General features: G+C 38.6%; 1 protein-coding gene across 3 annotated transcripts in view; it reads right to left on the reverse strand.

Annotated features, from left to right (window-relative positions):
- Window positions 1-20,617, reverse strand: part of FMN1 (formin 1) — a 580,566-nt gene that overhangs the window by 274,377 nt on the left and 285,572 nt on the right. For all 3 annotated transcript variants that reach the window (XM_006883052.1, XM_006883051.1, XM_006883053.1), the window contains one exon: window positions 20,307-20,457. In XM_006883052.1, coding sequence (XP_006883114.1) covers window positions 20,307-20,457 — 151 coding nt within the window. The remainder of the gene's footprint in view (window positions 1-20,306; window positions 20,458-20,617) is intronic.

Consider the following 20,617-nt stretch of genomic DNA (forward strand, 5'->3'; position numbering starts at 1 on the left):
TCCTAAAGTTTTCATACATAGACAAATCAACTTTGAAGAACAGCATCACACACACACATGTTGTTGTTGCTATGTGCTGTTGAGTTGGAACTGCCTCATAGCAAATCATCTACCAAGTTTTCAGATGTAGTAAATCATACAGGAGGAGAAAGTCTTTTCTCCCACAGAGCATCTGGTGGATTCAAACCACATGCCTTTAAGTTAGCAGTGTAATTACTTATCACTAAGCCACCAGAGCTTCCTAAAGCACACATAGTCGTTGACTTTTCGAGGGTGGCCCAGGATGTCTGAATTCTATTCCTGTGTCCTTTGCCTTAAACAGCATCTCACAAAGACACATTCCTTAGTCAGTCATACTGCGATAACACAATAGCCTCACAAATGTGAAGATCCATCTACTTTGAGTTTTGTTCTCATCTCAGATCCAAATTTTAAGACTGAAAATCAGAACCCCAAATTCTGTCTTCAGCAGAACTCTCCCTCATTGCTGTCAAGTTGGCACTCACTCAAATGAGACCCTGCAGTGGGTTTTCAGAGGCTGCAAATCTCACTTAAGAAGTTTGTCTATCTTTCTCCCAAGAAGCAACTCATGGACCAAAATCACCTGCTTTTGGATTGGCAACACGACTCCTTACTGATGGAGGCTACTAGAGCTCCCAGTGGAGCTAGGGGAAGTATTTACTCTCAAAACAAAATATGAAAGTAATTGGAAGAGTAACAAATTTCTTGTCAGAATAGCAGGAAAACAAATGTAGCTAGAGAGTATGGCAGAAGCCTGGACATATACAAAGTGGATATACATGCTAGAGGAAGCCAAAAGTGAGTTGTTATTAGGTGCTGTAGAGACATAGACAGCTCATAGCGACCCTATGAATGAAAGACCTGGACACTTGTATAACTTTCATCATTTCTCCACATTCATAGGGTTTCCGGAGGCAAGCTATTTAGGAAACAGAGGCCATTCCTGCTTCCAAGCTTGTTTTAATCGGGGAGCTCCACCCAACACTGTCCACCATGGGTAACCATTATCACATTTGACACATCAGTGTCAGTCTTTAGCATCACAGTAAGTATGAGTTACCTCTGTAGAGCAAACAGACAGACCAGTGTTATACCACTTAGAACAATGTTTAACCAAAAACAATTAAAACCAGGCCTGAGGGCCGCAGATTAAAATCCACATTTCGCTTGGTAGCAAAACTTTCTATAAAAATAAGGGAATTCTTTAAGTCTGCATATAGAACATGACTATAATTCCACTTATAATGATCAACTAGGTACTCTGTACTAAGGTCTTGTGCTAGAATGGGGTGACTAATCTAAATTCCACATTCTTCCTTGGCTTTCCTCTCAGAATGCTGGCAGTCAAGCTGACATCAACTCCCCAGACTCCAGTCAGGTTCCTGGAAAGATCCCATCTGGAAACACTAATCAGTCTACTATCTCTTGTTTTTAGTTGCTTTTCTTTTTCTTACTATTTTTTTAAAGTTTTATTACAGATTTATGATTCCATACAAATCTTTCGTTTTTCCTGTTTCAAACTCCAGACCAATGGTAACTTGCTTTTTGTCCCTGAAGATCATGTTCCAGAAGCCTCAAAGAGGATGCAAGCTGGCTACAGTGCACACTGCCAACACAACACACTCATTCACTGAACACAACTCAGCTCATTCATCTGTCTTATGATGGTGGACATTTCTGTTCTTTTTAGATGTTTGCTAACACAGACACACTTTTAACAACATTCAAATAAATACCTCAATTCAAACGTGGACAAGTTTGGATATGAGAGTCTCTATGTAGGCTTACAGTAACAAGATAGCCAAATTGTTTTCCAAGTAGCTGATGAGCATTTCTGAGCTTTACATCCTCTTGAGATTTCAGCTTTAAACTTTCAAATTTTTGCAAAGCATGTTCTAAAATGGTATCTCAATATAGTTTTGTTTGAGCTTTTGGAGAGGTTGAACATCTTTTCATGTATTTATTGGTCATTCACTCCATGATCAATCTGTTTGTTCTTGTACCCATCTTTCTATTTCAACTTGGTCTTCTTGTTGATTGGCAGAAGTTCTATAATATAGATTGGGTAGTTATTATTTGTCAGGTGTAGTTTTTCATGCTATCTATAGTGTGTGGTTTGTGTTTAAAATTATAGTGAAAAAAATATATAACAGAATTTTTCACATCAACATTTTTTCACATGTATACTTAAAAGGGACAAACTTTATCAATCATGTTGTGCTATAATCACCAATATCCACTGTTAAATTTTCCTTTTTGGTTTTTCTCAATTTGAGTGCATTCTTTCAGCTTCTATTTTAACACAGTCATATTTTTTATTTGCTTTATACTTCCCTTGTCTTTCTCACATGAGTGCAAAAAACATGTTCCTATAGTTCATTCTCTAAAAGTGCTTGTTAACATTTTTCTTTCTCATTAATGGGCTTGATAGAACTAGAATAGATTTTCAGCCAATATACAAGGTAAGGATAATTTTTCTTTTCTTAGCCATGTATTTAAGTTTTCCTATAATTCTTATAACCTCTTTTTGTCCATAAATCTGCAGTATCATCTTTATCATTTATCAGTTTCCATTTTGTACACATGCAACTACTTCATAGCTCTCTATTCTTTTCATTGATCTTTCTTTACATTGTTTCTGTGCCACATAATACTATAGCTACCCTAGATTTATATTAATCTTAAATATATCTGTGCAGGCTTATTTTCAAATATTTTGGGTTTGTCAATGTTGTTGTTGTTATGGGCTATGAGTCACCCGAGACTCATAGCAACCCCATGTACAACAGCTCTAAATCCTACTCTATCCTGTGCCAATCTTACTGTCTCTGTCAACAGTATTTTTTAAATTGTATTTTCCCCACTATTTGTTGCTAGTGTATGAAATATTGTTGATCATTGTATATTGCTTTTACACAAAATAAATTTACTATACTTTTATATTTTTATAATTTTAAGACTTTGTTTTTGTTTCTTCCTTTTGAGTCCTTATATTTTTATTTATTTGCCTAACTACATTGACTTAAGTCTCTACGATCCATTAAATAAATTATAAGTGGGAATTCTTGTTTGGTCCTGACCTCAGAGTAAAAGTTCTCAAATTCTCAACAAATAAGAGCTTTATTAAGGAGCCCTGGTGGTACAGTATGTCATATTCCACACAGATATAGAGCCTTGGAAACCAGATGAAGGGTTGCAATGAGTCAAAATTGATTCAACTATATAGCAGGAGTGGCATGCACTTCCTAAACAACATGCCTCCAGAAGCTCTATGAACTTTGATAAATGTAGATAGTTGTAGAGGGGCTTCAGGCCTTTTGTTCACTGGGTCACTGAGTCATACTCGACTCAAAGGCAATCAACAGCAACAACAAAAAAGAATTAATGTCAAATGCTCTCATTTATATTTTGATAGATATTCACTTCTACTATGGCGTCGGTATAAAGTTTTATTATGAGTCATTACTGAATGATACTTCAAATAATTTTTCTTTATCTTTACAGATAATCATATCATCCCCCTCCCCAGTAATTATCTATTCATTCATCTCTTTCCTAACTTTGAATCAAACTTTGCCAGCCTAGAATAAACTATTTAGTCTCTCTCTTTTTTATTTAATACACTGCTTGATTGAATTTGCTAATATTCTGCTTAGAGCACTCACATCTGTTTTTATAATGAGAAACTGGCCTGTAATTTCTCTCTTATTTTTTTGTACAAGTAGAAATGTCATGATTATGTAATAGCCTTGAGTGTAACTTCATTTTCTACTCTCTAAAATATTTTGTGTAAGAATGAATTATCTGTTCCTTAAATATTTGACGTAATAAAAACCATTTGAGTCTGGTACTTTCTTTGTGGGAACATTTTAAATGACTGATTCAATTTCCTTAATACTTCTAGAACCATTTTGGTATTCTATGCATTCTTGACTCTCTTTTGGTAATTTTAATTTTTCTAAAATTTGTTTATTTCATTTGTTCACCATTGGCAAAGGTTTGTTATGAGTTTTATTCCTTTTAAAAATTGATGTATGCTTTCAAATTTAATTTCATTTGGATCACAAGTTATGGTCTATGTGAAAGATTACTTGTAATTTGTCAGTATTTGTAGGACTTCAGTTTTATTTTGAGGCTCTTCATAGTGCTTAACTTTTCAATTATTATCAGGTAGCACATTGATACCATTTCATAAAATTTAGTAGTTATTATTTTGTATGAATATAAATACCACCCTCATTTAGTATTATTCTTTATGAGTCTTATCACCATCTAAGTCAGTCATTCTTTATGTTCATGTTTATTTATTTATAATCTCTCATTTTATGAAAGGATTTTACTTTTCATACTTAAAACTGTATCACAAAATAGGTCACCATGAAAGAAAAAACAAACTCCCTCAAAATATAGCAAAACCCTAGATATTGGAGATAACTGTTACTATCATCTATCTCCACTGCATAGTTTTCTTTTGACATCTTGGGTGCACTTATCTCTCAGTGTCTGTCTGAAACGAAATTAGTGTTATCACCTAGTTGTGTCCCAGTGAACGCAAATAAATAAAACTGACAGAATAATATATATCTTAGCTAGCCCTCTGTAATACCAAGAGAATGAGAGAGGTGGCTTCTCATTATAGTCCAATATTCTGTTCTCTAATAAAAGGAGACCTGTTGGTGTCATGCATAATTTGTTAAGGTGCTAAAAGTCAATGGTTTGAATCCACCAAACACACCAGGAGCAGTCATATTCTGTGAAGATTTACAGCCTTCAAAAACCTGATGAAGGTCCTCATGGGTTGAAATTTATCCAACAGCAGTGAGCTTGATTTGGGTTGTCTAATGGGGACAACATTAGAGGATTTTTAATGAATAGTATATTTGTTCCCAAGGATAACAATTCTGGTGGTGATGACAATAGTATGATGCAGGTGGTGAACCTTAGGCACCCAGCCAAATAAATTGTTTATGATTTAATTCTCACAATCACCTTTGAACTAGGTATTATGATTCTGACTTTACAGATGAGGAGCCTTCGAAAGATGAAGGGATTTGTCCTACAAGTGAAGTGGTATTTCAGGAATGCAAAGACAAACGTGTGGTTTTCCGAGATCCTTTGCTGAACCACACACCAACTTCCATACTTAACCTCGTCGTGACTGTCCGCTGGGAAAGCAGCTGGCAAGACACTTGGATGTCAGGCCTCTGCAGCACCTTGTTATGGGCTTCCTGGTGGCCCTGAGGCAAACAACAAGATAGCAGCTGTAGATGGGAACTCCCTGTCCTGGTGTTTGGGTCTATCATACCTCTTCATTCACTTAGAGACCCACAAGCTGATTATAAAAAGTGAATGGCTGTGTCCTATTGCTGTCCTTGTTGATATGTGCCATCGAGTCACCTGTGACTCAATGCAACTCTACGTACAGCAGCTCTGAAGCCTGTCTGTCCTGAGCTAGTCTCACGGAGTCCAACACACCTACCCCCACTGCCCCAGTCACTGTATCAAGCCATCTTATCCAGGGTCTTCCTCTCCTGTGCCAGTCCTCCACCCTTCCAAGCATGATGTCCTCCTTCAAGGACTGGTTTCTGCTGGCCATGTGTCCAAAATATGAGACTGAGTTTCAAAAAATCCTAGCCTCCAAGGAGAAACTTGGTTTCACCCTCTCCAAGACAGACGTATTTGTTTTATTGGTGGTCCATGGTATTTTACATAAGGAATCATGACCTCTCCAAAGTCTATGAGTGTGTATATATACAAAAGGGGGAAAAAAATCACATGGCCTAGTTTGCCAATGTCTTAGGAAAGTACGCCAAAGCATAGCCTGCTTTAGGCTTTTTTACTGCAACATTTTGAATCATTCTTCTCGAAGCAATCATCTCAACATCTCATTTTTTCCATTAGTGAGATGATTATAGAACAGAGTGATCTATTTATAATGAGGCCCAGCTCAAGCAATGTGACTCTTAGCTGGCCTCCTTTAAAATAAATCTTTCTTTGTTAATTAATGTACCTTATCCCAGTATGGCAAGTTAACACTGATGTTCCTGAACAGAACAGGAAGGAGAAGAGCCACACCCCAAACTTTTAGAATCAATATGAATGCAATAACAGCTGCAAAGTCAGGCTTGAAAGCTTGTTGTGGTACTTTTTTTAAGCTATGGAAGTTGTACAGAGCCTCCAGGAGAGTAAAAGGTGATGTGATAATTAGGTCATGAATTAACCTCCTGGTACTTGCAGCTCCATGGTGCTTTTAAAGGGCCTCAACCTTCTCAACTCTTAGTCTATCTGCACATGCAAAAATGCCTAATGTGACTAGCAAGGTAGCAAGCATAAAAGTTAATTAATGAAAATGAAAGCACTAAAATGCAGGTTATTTAGTAACCAGGGCCTGGAGCCAGATCCAAATTAAACCATTCTTGTGGTAAAGAAGGGGATCAAAATACCCAATAGGTTCCATCTGGCTGCTTCCACAGGTCAATCTTGAGCGTCATGTCCTATGTCAAATCAGCCTTAACACCCTCTTCTTTCCATTCCAACGAGGAGTTAAGGGCAATCTTTCTTATCCCGTATTGGGGAACTCCCAGACTCTCTCTCACATATAAGGGCTTGGCAGCCCAGGAGTCCAGCTGGAAGAAAGCATAATTTACTGGCTCTTCACCGCACAATCCCTTTTGTCGTTCTTCCCCCTGAAGGAGCCCCTATCCCTCCAATCCCATTTGTACCCCATAGAGGAGATCTGATAATGGTCCTGGCAGAGCTGTGGCTTTTCATAACTTCTGGCAGGGGCCTCGCTGACCCATAACAGGGCTACACACATGATTTCTTCTCATACTGTCTTTGTAAATTGACCATGGTTAACCTTACGGCCCTAATCAGATCAATCAGAATAACATTTCTTTAGCTGCTGCATGCTGGCAGCCTCCTGGGCTGAGGCGTGACTCAGAGTCAGGCTTGGATACTGAAGGCAGATTTTTGAATTTCCAGCACTCTCAGATTTCCTCCGCTTTTATCACAGTTGGTGAGCTTTGTACGGCCCCTGTTTACAGCCATGCAAATTAGCCTCAGCTGGAGAGAAATCAGGTCAGACCTAAATGAAATCAACTTCTGTGCCAAAAGGTATTTTATAAAAAATTGTCCTGGGGTCAAGCTAGACAATGCAAGGAAGCAGTGGACAGTTCTGTCTGGTGTAACCTGAACTCTTGGCTTGGCCTCTAGACCCTGGACACTGCTGAGAGATGGAACGAGGGACCCTATTAGCTCCATGGGGACTCAGCAGGCTCACACACACACATTTTTGTCAAGTAAGAGGACTCTGAGGAAGGCAGGACTGTATCTTCGAAGGAAAAGCTATTGAGTTTGTAAGGCAGATCTGTAGCACATCCCTTTGCTCATGAGACTTTATGAGGTCCAAGTTCATGGCTTGATCCTGCTCATGTACCTGTATACAGTCAGCTTGAAGTCAGACATGTGAAAGTGTCCATGTACGGAAATGATCTACGCTGCATCTGGAAAGCATCTTAAGCAACATCCATTCCAGATGCCATGTTAGCTACAGAAACTGAGGCCAAAGAGGTTTTACGGCTGCGCTTACAGCAACTATGAGCTGGTTCTCTTCAAGACAAGACTCCTCATCTCCTGATCTTCATTGGCCAGTTCTTTCCATCCTATCTCCAGTCCTCTGACACCTCTTTGTACCTCTGACACACACACACACAAAATGTGTTTATTTAAAAAATAATTCTTCAATGCATCAAAACCTCTTAAAACTGGGGTTTACTAAATTCATAACAATCATTCCCTTGGGTACACATATCTCTAATCCCAAACACCCACACAAGATGCTGATAGTTAAGGCATCTTGATCTGCTCGACTCTGCCTGCGGCTGAAAAGGAAAGGTGTCAATCCATGTATGATTTCCTGATTGATCTGCTCTCTAGTAGGTAAAAGAAGAATCTGCAAAGCAGAAGCAATGATGTGAATGTTGGAATTAATTTCATTACCGTTTGTTCTTTGCCAGATAAATAATCTGAGACTCAGAGAACTGAAAGGATTTGCCCAAGATTTAGTAGTTGCTTCGGATCAGACCTAGAACTAGAACCAGGTCTCCTCATGTCAAGCCAAGGGTTCCTTCACTTTGATGAAATACATCATGCTAATTTAAAGTCAGAATTCAGAGTTAAATGTAGACAGTGTGTCAAGAGCACAGGGTTGCTGCTTGATGAATTTCTTTGCTCTATCTCTTATAAATTGTTTGACATTGGGCCAGTTATATATCCTCTACCTTCCACTTCTCATCTACAAAATGAGAATGATTACAGCAATCATTTCCCTGCTTTGGGAAAGATTAATTAATATATGTTGAGGACTTTAAAAAAAAACACAACCCATTTCCATAGCATTGGTTATGAGCATTATTACTGTTAATAAGATTATTTGATATCTTCAAATGAAAGATGCTAAATAAATTTAGGGTAACTAGCATTTATCTCTGTTCATACTAAACAATTAAGTATTTGTGAGAACATGTGCAAAGAGTTTGTTTGACTTTTGTGTATACTGGAAATATGTTCACTGTGTAAGTAATTACAGGTTCAGTTTTATGGGTGTCCTCGTAACTTAGATTTGGTAGGCCAGCAGGGGAGTGAATACTTCTAGACAGATAAGCACGCATAACAGACCTTTCCTTAATCGTGTTATAGCCTTACTTACATCTAGCTTGAAACTAGAGGCTGGAGTAGCTACCTCCACCGTCAAGGCAAGTGCTGGCCTTAGGAAAAGCCTGTTGCTGCTCTTGTTATGTACTATAGAGACAGAACGAACTCACACTGACCCTCCACTGAATTTTCAGAGTAAATTTCACAGGTGACGACTGCCCAGCTTTCTCCCACCAAGCAGCTGGTGGATCCAAACCACATGCTTTGGAGCTGGCAGTGCAACTCCTTACCACTAAGCCGCCAGAGATCCCTTAGAAAAACCCAGGAAAGGATAAACGAATAAAGCCCAAGAAAATGTCAGCAATACTAGACAGCTCTGCTCTACTAGGACAAAGGATGAATCTTCAAAAGAGAATCAAGTATTTGAAATGATTCTCTCACAACATATTCTATACAGTCCAATCAACTTCTCGCTGTTTTCCAATTGTAAAACTAAAATCAACCCACTGCCATCAAGCCACTTCCTATAGTGATCTGACAGAACAGAGTAGAGCTATCCTATAGGGTTTCCAAACTTATCATCTTTATGGAGGCAGAATTTCTTATCTTTCTCCTTCAGAGCAGCTGGTAAAGTCACACCTCAGACCCTTCTAGTAGCATCTGAATGCTTAACGACTGTGCCAGCAGAAAGTCACTCGAACTCCTCGCTGCTGAGTCAGAGCTCACTCACAGCTGAGTCTCCGGTGGGTTTCAAGATGCTGTGAGTCAGACAGGAGGAGACTGCCATCTTTCTCCCTTGGAGCAGCTGGTGGACCCAAACCGCCAGAGGGGTGCTGCCTTTCAGTTAAAATGACAAGTTCTTAAAGGACAGCATCACTGGAATTCAGACTTCCTTGTTGTTGCTGTGCTCTGTCGAGTCAGAAACAATTCATAGCGGACCCTATTGTGAGTTCAGTGGCTATAAATTGCACTGGAGGAAAATGCCCATTTTTCTTTTTCTTTTTTTTTAATACTCAGATTTTAATGAAAGTTTACAGGAAAGTTAGAGTTTTATGCATTTATTGCCACACATTTTCCTCCTCATCCATCTCCAGTTCACTTAAAAAACCACAACACACAATTCATTCATTGTTACATAATTTCTTCCCTCCCCCAACCTCTACTACACCCCCACCAGTCCACTTTGCTATGCACCTCTTACTCTGGACTGTTGTCATACAAATAATTCCTAATCATATATTTCTTTTACGCAGTTCTTTCCTTCATGTGTTCCAATGCAGTGTGCATTATTTATCTCCTCTTTTCTTAGTTTCCCCACCCCCACCCCATGTCAGTCCTGTTTTATAACAGTGTTATGCCATATTTAACCTTTTGTGACTGAGGTTATTTGACCCAGGATAATGACATCAGGGTTGGAGTAAGACTGAGAAAAACTAGATAGATTATGTGTACTGCATTGAAACAGATGAGGGAGAAAAAAGTTTAAAAGCAATATATGATAGGGTATTATGATTATCACAGGAATCCAGAATTAAGGTTGCATAGTGGAGTGCATTCGGGGCGGGGGGATTGTATACCAACGAAGAAGTTTATCTTTTGCTTTTTGAAGAGAGGAGCAAACTGGGGGGAGAGAGGTACAGAAAAAAGTGCAACAATGAATGAATGGAAATTCATAAAGAAACCAGAGCAGCCACCCAAACAGATATATGCACACTCATGTTTATTGCTGCATTATTCATGATAGCAAAGAGATGCAAGCCACCCAAGTGCCCATCAACAAATGAACAGATGGAAAAACTATGGTGTAGTCACATAATGGTATACTATGCAGCACTGATAAACAAGGAACTCATAAAATATTGCCCATATTTCTTTATCCAAGCAGTGGGGGGATTTAAACCAACGTGCCTTTGGGTTGGTAGTGCAATTCCTTATCACACAGTCATAAAATTCCCCCTTTTTCTAGATAGGGAAGTGGGGAGGGAAGTGTGAGTGTGGTATATTTGTGGGAATTCTAGAATCAGTCCCAAAGGACTATATCCGACCCTCCATACATCATCTATGCGCTGAAGTAAGTAATCCTACTAATGATTTCTTCATCTACTAATACACACAAGCCTTTCTGATGTTCATTTGGCTTCCAGTACTTTGTGTGGAAAATTTGCTGTGAAATTTGCCCTTCTAGGTCACAATAAAGAGGTTTAGTGAGACTGAAGATGGTGTTGAGGTGCAGTTACTCTTATCTAGGGACTCAATTTCTGTGCTAAGGGACAGAAGCTAATTTAACTTTTGATCTCAGCATTCAAAGGTGCCCTCTTGTGGTCAGGGGTAGTAATGAGCAATCTCATGGCAACTCCAGCGGCTTTGTGTATAAATCACAATTATGTTACTATTTAACAGCCTATATGAGAAATATGCGTAAGAACTCCAAAAATAATATTCTGATTTAACATTCTTAAATAATCATTGATATCCTTACTCAACAAACTCTAATCACCTTAAAAAAAGTAAGCAAATAAGTAAAAGTACAACTTAATTTTTTTGGCTCTTATTTCCAAATATAATTTACAGGTGCATTTTGTTGTTGTTGTTGTTAAATTCATGCTTGTCATAGAATAGAAGCTCCTGCATCCCTGATTAAGTTTGGCCACACAAGGTCCTTGAATTTGTGGAATATAAAATCCAGGATCATTCCAATTATGGCTCAAGAAGTCTGTTGTTGCTATTGTTTGGTGCTGTTGAGTTGAGTACAACTCATAGTGACCCTATGAACAAAAGATCTGAAACTAGTGCTGGCCTGAGCCGTCCTCATACTTCCTGACACACAAGAGCCCATTGCAGCAATCACCTTGTCAATTCACCTGACTGAGGGTCTTTTCTCTCCTTTGCCAACCCTGCACCCATCCCAACATCATGTTCCTCTCCAAGGAATAGCCCCTCCTAGCAATATGTCCAAAGTATGTGAGGTGAAGCCTCATCATTCTTGCCTCCAAAGAGCACTTCCGGCCTCACCCTCTCCAAGACATATCTGTCTGTTCTTTTGGCTGTCCATGGAATGTTCAGTACTCTTCTCCAATACCACAGCTCAAAGGTGTCAACCCTTTCCCAGTCATTCTTATTCATTATCCAGCTCTCAGATGCATAGCAAGTGATTGGAAAAACCATGGCCTGAATCAGATGCACCTTAGTCCTCAAAATGACACCATTATTCCTCAATAATTTGAAGAGGTTCCTAACTGCAAACTTTCCCAATGCAATAAATCTTCTGATTTCCTGACTGCTGGTACGAAACACTGTCAACTGTGGATCCAAGCATGATGAAGTTGTTGACAGATTTGATCCAAATTATTGAGAAGTAATGATATTAGTTTGAGGACTAAGGTGCATCAGGACACGGTTTTTCTAATCACTTTCTATGCATCTGAGAGCTGGACAATGAAGAGGTATGACAGAAGAAGAATTGATGCCTGTGAGCTGTGGTGTTGAAGTGCACTAAACATCCCATGGACGGTCTGTACACAGTTACCAATCATCCTATGACCATTTGCTAGTGTAATAAACATAATAGCAAGCTATTTCATTCACTTCTACAGATGACATCTCTGAACCCAACCACTCATCTTGCAAAGTCTTGAGGAGTCAGTAAGGATGATAAACTCATCCCTATTTCTGGGGAGAAAATAATGCAAAACTCACACTTTTACCAGGGCAGTCCTGAAGAAATATTTTTGCCCCCAAATCCACTGTGCTCTAATTGATTCCAACTCAAGACCCCATACAGGAGAGTGGAACTGTCCCACGGTGGTTCCAAAGCTGTATGTCTTCATGGGAGCAGACAGCTCCACCTTTTTCTGGTGAAGTGGATGATGGATTTGAACTATTGATCTTACAGTTAGTAGCTGAATATCTTAGCCACAGCATACAGAGAATCCCTTTTTCTTTGTAAATAAACAATGAAATTATACAAAATTGGAAGGCAACAGGTTATGAAAACACTATAAATTTCTTTCCAGGCTTTCAAACAATGTTTTCTCTCCACCCTTCTCCTTTCCCCAATAAACTGAGACATGAAGTCTGTGATTCAAAAATAACAGCTATGACCTTTGCCAAAGTGACCAAATTACAGTCAATGCTGAAGACTTTTGGCTCCAAAAAGTTTCAACAGACTCGTATCTGCAGAGCTGTCATACTCCCCACCCCCACCTACCAAATTGCTCAGGGAATAGGGACATCTCATTAATTCTTAAGACGCATGTACTAAAAGGGGGGGGGGGAATCTTTTACATATCATACAAGGGAGAAAAAAAACAGACAGATGATTTCTAATGCCAAGTGAGATCTTGGCATCTCAAGAGAGGAGAAATACTGGCAAGTCATGCTGATTTTCTGAAAGTTGTTGGGCAAGCTGAGAATATAACTAGAAAGTTTATCAAAATGGCTGCTTCCTTCACAGGCACCAGGAGCAAGACTCTCAGACAATAAAGGGATATACCGGGCTCCTGATCAAGGTGCTGACCTACCTTTCCCATGATAAAATATAACTCAGAAATCAGAATTATGAAAATAGTAACAACGGAAGTTCTTATTCTGTAGTGCAAAAAGACTATGTAAGCCAACATGGGGTGAACTGTTAGACGTCTAAATGTGTCATTAAGGAACATTATAGAAACAGGGATATTCTAGAGATTACTATTTGCAAGCAGTTTCATGAATATACAAACTAATGCTCCAGGACCCTCATAAACCATATCAACAGTTTTCCAGAATTTCTTTCCAAATCTTTTCCACTATTTCATAAACTGAGAGATCAGGCAAAGCTCCAGAGGATATTCACTTTACCACTATCATTTCTTTTTAGCTATATGAAAATCCTGTGAGGAATTGTTACTCTCAATTTTAGAAAACAAAGCTAAGCATGGGTAGGTAAAATGGATTGTTCTAGAAGTTCTAAGAGAACAATCAGGATTCAGTACCAAGTGTGAGTGGTGCCTCCACAGGCCCCTGCTCTGATCTCTAGCTGCAAACATCTATACTTGTAGTGGCAGAGTTGATGTCCCAAACAGATGGCATCTGCTGAAGTATAAATGTATAACAATAGCATGCAATTAATTATAAACACCATTGCTTTAGTGTTGAGATTCATAGGGCTCCTCAAAGACAGAAAATTGTCCCATAGGATTCCTGAGCTAGAAATACACATGGAAGCAGACTGCGTCTTTCCCCTATGGCATAGTTGTTGAATTCAAACCACTAACCTATCAACTAGCAGCCCAACACTTAGTCCTTTCTACCATATATGAAAACTCAAACGTGCTGTCATTCAGTTGATTCCAACTTGCTTATCAAGTTGACAGCAAGCCTTCAACCGGTTTCTGAGGAACAAGAGGAGAGAGCCCATCTTCCTCTCACATTGCTGCTGGTGGGTTTGAATAGCTGGAGACAAGTGGTCTTTTGATCAGCAGGGCGAGAACACACAATCATGGCTCTGTAACTTACTTTGTTGGTGGCTGCTGGTGGCTGTTGGTCAACTCTGACTCAAAGCAACTTTGCATACAACAGGTTGAAATCTTGTTGTATTTGTAATAGCTATTATTCCAAATAGAGTTGATAGAGCCAAAGAAAATAACAAATCTGGAGCAAAATCAAAAGAGCCTTTGGTTGCAGTTATGTGAAAAGTATGGGGTTTTTTAATCTTCATTAAAATATTTAGATTCTTTTAAAGACTGAAGAGAAAGTCGGTGACCTAGTCCAGAGGAAAGTCCCCTGCTAACTAAAAGGCTGTCCCTCTCTGGAAGTTTGAATTCACCTGCTATTCTGAGGGGGAATAAAGATGAGCAATCTCTACTCAGGTCATTTAGTCTCAAAAACCCGGTGGAGGATCATCTACAAGTTAGTTCTGACTCAATGGTAAAGAGTTTGAGGTGTTATTTTTTATTTTTTAAGTTGGAAGGCTGTAGAATACTGGATAGTTCACAATATGAAAAAATATTTGTTTGCATAAGTACAATCAATTATGTGTTATCAGTGATGTTACTAATGGCTAGTCTCAAAAGAGTCAATCATACTAACACGAATTACCATCAAATTAACAGTATGTCATTTAAATAAAGCGACCATGGACCTATTTTCTGAGGCCCTTGCACATCCACTCACTGTGTTCAGTGTAATCAGTGGCTTCCCAGTTAATCTCATTCGATCTCATTTGCTCACAGGCAAACCGTGACAACTGAATGAAATGATCAATACAGCTCTAATTCTTATTGTTGTTGCTATGTACCACTGAGTCAGAACTGACCCTTAAATGACCCTCCAGTGGGTTTGCAGAGGCAGTAAACTGCATGCGCGAAGATGGTCCGTCTTTCTCCTGTGAAGCAGCTCGTGGACTTGAACTGCATACATGATATTATAAAGCCAGATCATCACCCCGTTGCAATTGGGTTTGTACGTGAGCACACACAACAATTACACATATACTTACATAGAGATCTACCTACACATGTAGTTAATGTTGGTAGCTGTTGTTAATTCTATCTCACAGCAGCCCTAGGTATGCAAAGTAGAATGGATCAACAGGGCACTCATGGCGATTGCCAGGTCTATCTTTGAAGGCAACTCTCAGTGGGCTCTAATCCCCATCTTTTGGCTAGTAAGAGAGTGTTACCACTCAGAACTCATTACCATCAAGTAGGAGCCAACTCATAACTGACCCTTCACTGGGATCCCAGGCTTGTAGATCGCATGGGGCGAGATTACCTATCTTTCTCCTTGGGAACTGCTGGAGGACTTGAATCTCTGGAGAAGTGCACCCTTTGGTTTAGCAGAACATCCTTATGGAGGAAGGCAAGGCAGTCATAGCTATTTCCCTGACAGGGTTACTCTAAGTCAAGGCCAATAATGGTAACGTTAAACACTACTAGAGAAGTTTAAAACAGTACACAACTTCAGTAGAATCTTGAGCATGCCAGTGGCAATTATAGTTGTTTATGAAGTAAAAATGTGGAATGAGCAGAAGGATAATGTCTGGCTCCATTTAAGTATGTGCACATATATCCTTCAATGTTGACTGAGTTCCTGTAGCCAAGATTCAAAAAGTGGGATTTTGTCATTTCTAACATAGATAGTTCTTTCTCTACTTGGCCATTTAAAAATTGAACAAGCAAACAAAACATATGACAAAGGTTATTTGCCACATGCTTTCCTAATCATCTAAGACTGGAACCATTTTCTGTTTAAGCTTCAGAAACCCAATGAAGAGTTAGTTATGAGTTGGTTCCTAGTCAAAGACTGTGTGTGTGTGAGAGAGACAGACAGAGACAGAAAGAAAGTGGGGGGGGGGGCTAGCTGCTTATAACCTGAAAAATTCACTTTCATTTTCATTTCAAGGGAAAAGAAAACAAACATCGGACCCTCAGAATTAATCTTGATGTTGAAAATCTGGCCACCACATAGTGAAAGTTCATAGGAGGGAGTTTGGAGTTTTATGGTGTTGATTCATCATTTTCGTTAAAATCTAAAACATCAGCCTTAAGGTAGGCTATAGAATTCACTGAAAACTGTAAGCAGCCTCGTAATGGCAATGCACAATTCATCCAGTAGATTTCTGTCCTCACTTCAAAAATTTTAAAAAGGATTACACATGCACATAGACTCTACAGAGAAACCTTACTGCTCAGTAAGATTTGGGAGTTCACATGAAGGGTATTTTTCCCCCCTCAGACAGAGAAACAAAATAAACACATGAAGCACTAATTGCTTTCGTTAAATCCTTTGTTTAACAGGCAAACAATTATGAGATAAAAAATAAGAATAAATAACCAAGTCCTTTGATGTTTTAAGAACAAATACTTGTATGTTTTTAAACCAAATACTCATTCATCAAAACAGAAATAATTAGTTTTGTGAGTAAGCAGCATGTTACCATGCATTCAAAGAGAAATAGAGGGAATACCAACACTCAAAGGAGGACCAGAGGGGGGAAAGCAAGCTCACTGTGATACCGCATAAGAAAACATTCAGTGGCATTTCTCATTAATCAAAAGTCTTCTTGGAAAAGGCGGGCTTTAGAAGACAGAGTCTCCCTTTTTTCTTCAGATAATCTTCTTTCCCTACTGATGGCTTTTAACAAGTGAGCTTCACTACAAGGCACCCTCAACCCCATCTTATGTGAATCTCTTCTCACTTAACTTCTTGACTGTATCTTACTGTTTCATTAGAAAAACTCAAATTTGTGAAATACATGGGATCTTCAAATATTTGTTCTAATATTTAATTATTATTGAGATCATATTTTCCTTGTAAAAATCCAATCCAAATAAATTTGAAAGGTACAAACCATTGATCAAATTTTCATTCGTAATTCAAATCAATGGGAAGTTCTGATTTGATTAGTAGAAAATTTCATTTGGATTTGGGGTTTTTATGTTTTCACTGTAAGTTTGCAATTGCCTTCATTAACATAGAAGTAACTGAGGGATCATCCAAGCAATGAATTCCCATGGTATGATTTAAGAGGTAAGTATTAATGGAAACCATAAACTTCAAAGCACTTCCTCAAACACTTATGGATTTGACTTTCTCAACATTCCGGTGCTTCAGGGAGACTCAGATATTGTTAATCCTCTTTTACAGAAAAAGGAAAATGTCATAGTCTAGAGAAAAAAGATTGGTTCACACAGCAAGACAGGAGCAGAACTATGTTTTCCTGTAGCTCTGCATCTATCAAATCCATCTATCAAAACACTAATTCAAAGAAAGAACACCAGTGGCAACAACAAAAACGAAATCAAGAGCAGCTATTATTGGTTGAAGGCTGACTAGATGCCAAAAACTATGCTGAAGGTGGCATTTATACAACTCCATTTAATCATCACTTAGAATAGCAGTATGAATAGACAGCATTTTATGTTATGGTTAAAGGACTAGGACACAGAGAATGAAAGAATGATACTCAGGTCTCACAAGAAGTAAGTTGTAGAATAGCGACTTAACCTCAGTTCTAAATCCTTGAGAATCTTCAACCTGCTCTCTGAGCTGATGGTTCTCAAATACTGAGCCATCACATCTTTGTGGACAATTCTCAAAGAGACCTTCCGTGAATACTTAATTTAAAAATGTATCTCCCTCATCTTTACTCACCCCAAGCTGATCCTCCTTACCCTTATTCACTCGATTATTTACTACTTTTTTTTATGTCATAAATACACTCAAATGCTTAGATCATTGCTGTCCGGTTAGAACTGACTGGCAGTCTATCCTCTGTTGGGTTTCCAAAGCTGTAAATCACATGAAAAGAGAATGCCCATTAGTTTCCCGAGGAGGCATGGTGGATTTGAACCACCAGACAGGCCTGGGCCTTGTGTTAGCAGCACATGACGAAAATGTTTTGCATCTGCGCTACTTAATACAGAATTCAGTAGTCACAAGAACAATTCTTGAAATGTAGGTAGTGCAAGTGATGGGCTGAAATGTTATTATTTAAATTTAAATCATCACATGTGACTAGTAATTATTACATGAGATAGTGAAGGCCTAGAATAATGCCTTGATGTTGCTGTTATGTGTCGCTGAGTCACCTGTGACTCAGAGCGACCCTATGCATAACAGCCCTAAACCCTGCTCTATCCCTTGCCAAACTTACTGTCTCCAACACACCTATGCCCATTACCCCAGTGACTGAAGAGTCTTCCTCTCCTGCGCTGTCCCTCCACCCTCCCAAGCATGACCTCCCTCTCCAAGGACTGATCTCACCATGCAACATGTCTAAAGTATGTCAGATGAAGCTTCAGAATCCTTGCCTCTGAGGAGCAGCCTGGCTTCACCCTCTCCAAGACAAACTTGTTTGTTCTTCTAACAGTCCGTGGTATATACAATACTCTTCTCCAGCACCAAGGCTCAAAGGCATTAACTCTCCTTCTATCACCCCTAGTCACTGTCCCCCTCTGATGCATAGCAAGTAATTGCAAAGACCATGGTCTGTATCAGGCACACTTTAGTTTCCAGACTGACATCATTGTTCTTCAGTACTTTGGAGACCTCTCTGACAGACTTACCCATTGCAATTTGTCTTTTCATTTCCTAGCTGCTGGTACCAAGAGTGTTGGTTGTAAAGCCAAGCAAACATAAACTGTCAACAATCTTAATATCTTCACTATTTTTCATGATGCTGCCAATTGGACCACTGGTAAGAATCTTTGTTTTCTTGATGTTGAGCTTCAACCCATATTGAAGGCTGCAGTTCTTAACCTTCTGCAGGTGCTTCAGGTCCTCCCCAGTTTCAGCAAGCAGGATTGTGTCTTCTGCATAAAGCATATTGTTAATGAGACTACCTCCAATCCTGATGCCACACTTCTCATAGAGTCCAGTTTCGCAGATAATCTGTTCCCCATATAGACTGAAAAGATATGGAGATAAGAGAAATCCTTGAAGCAGACCCTTCCCAATTTTGAACCAGGCAGTGTTTCTTTGCTCTATTCTGAAAACTGCCTTCTGGTCCAAGTATAAGTTTCACATAATCACTATCAAGTGTTCTGGGATTCCCATTCTTCTCAGAGTCAACCACAGCTTATTGTGATCCACACACAGTCAAAGGTCTTTGCATAGTCAATGAACCACAGATATTTCTCTGGTACTCTCTGCTTTCAGCCAAGATCCATCTAACATTAGCTATAATATCCCTAGTGCCACAGACTCTTCTAAATCCACTAAATCCACTTCTTCTAAATCCACTCCTAAATTCAGTTTTCTGTTGATGTACTGTTCCAGTTGTTTTTGGATAATCTTCAGCAGAATATTGTTTGCATGTGATTTAAATGATACTGTTCAATAATTTTCATACTCTGTCTGATGACCTTTCTTTGGAATGGGAACAAATATCGATCTCTTCCAGTCAGTTGGCCAGGTGACTGTCCTCCAGATTTCTTAGCACAACTTGGTGAGCACATCCAGGGCAGCGTCTGTTTGTTGAAATATGTCAATCAGTATGCCATCAATTCCTAGGGCCTTATTTTTTGCCAATTCTTTCAGAGCAGCTTAAACTTCTTCCTCACCACACTGTTTTGTGAAATTCTTCTGTGTCTACCATTTTCCTTTGGTACAATGACTCAGTATACTCTGTCTTTTTTTTTAATGCTTCCTGGATCATTTAATATTCTATCCAAAGCATCCTTAAGTATTGATGTTGCTGTTATGTGTCGTTGAGTCACCTGAATTTGTTTTTTCAGTGCCTTCAGCTTAAGAAATGCTGAGAATGCCTAGCAAAAATAAATCTGATATTTGTTAAGTGAGTAAACTTATAAATATATGAGCAAGATCTATTTTCCATATAGAGACTAATTTCCCCAAATAGAAGTTAAATTGTATATTTTTTTCCTTCTGTAATAAATGACTATACAAAGGCTAAACTAAAATTAAATTAAGAAAATCCTATGGAAATTCAAGTGAAATCACCTAATTAGCATATGCAAAATTCTCAATGTAATCTCAAAATTCAGTGTTCCTTTGTACCACTATGACTCAAAAACTTTTAAAACTTTTTCTAAAAACAGAGAGAAAATAAACTAGGAGCACATAATGAATTCCCATATAGGAAAAAATGACATATAATTACAACTGTTATTATAATCATTCAATACCTTTTTGACCTTGTTTTTTTTCTCGTAAGTCTCTGACAGGGGTTTTTTCTTCTGCTGAGTTGTGTCTTTGGAGAATAAATACTCAAATTCACTAGTATCCCGGATATCAGGTTCTTCTAAGGAATCCCATAACGTTGGTGTTGCATTTTGGCTTAAGAAAAAAAATAATAAGATACGCTTAAGACCCCAAATAGGAGACACTACCGCATAGTAAGTTTTTTTCCAACTCATTTTTAAAAACACATCAATTCCTAATGGCACTTAGAAAAAGTATCTTTTCTCATTATAAATTTCTTTTTAAAAGTAAAAAT

This window comes from Elephantulus edwardii, unplaced genomic scaffold (genome assembly GCF_000299155.1).
Source record: "Elephantulus edwardii isolate Elephantulus edwardi_28Jun2011 unplaced genomic scaffold, EleEdw1.0 scaffold00026, whole genome shotgun sequence".
Taxonomy (NCBI): domain Eukaryota; kingdom Metazoa; phylum Chordata; class Mammalia; order Macroscelidea; family Macroscelididae; genus Elephantulus; species Elephantulus edwardii.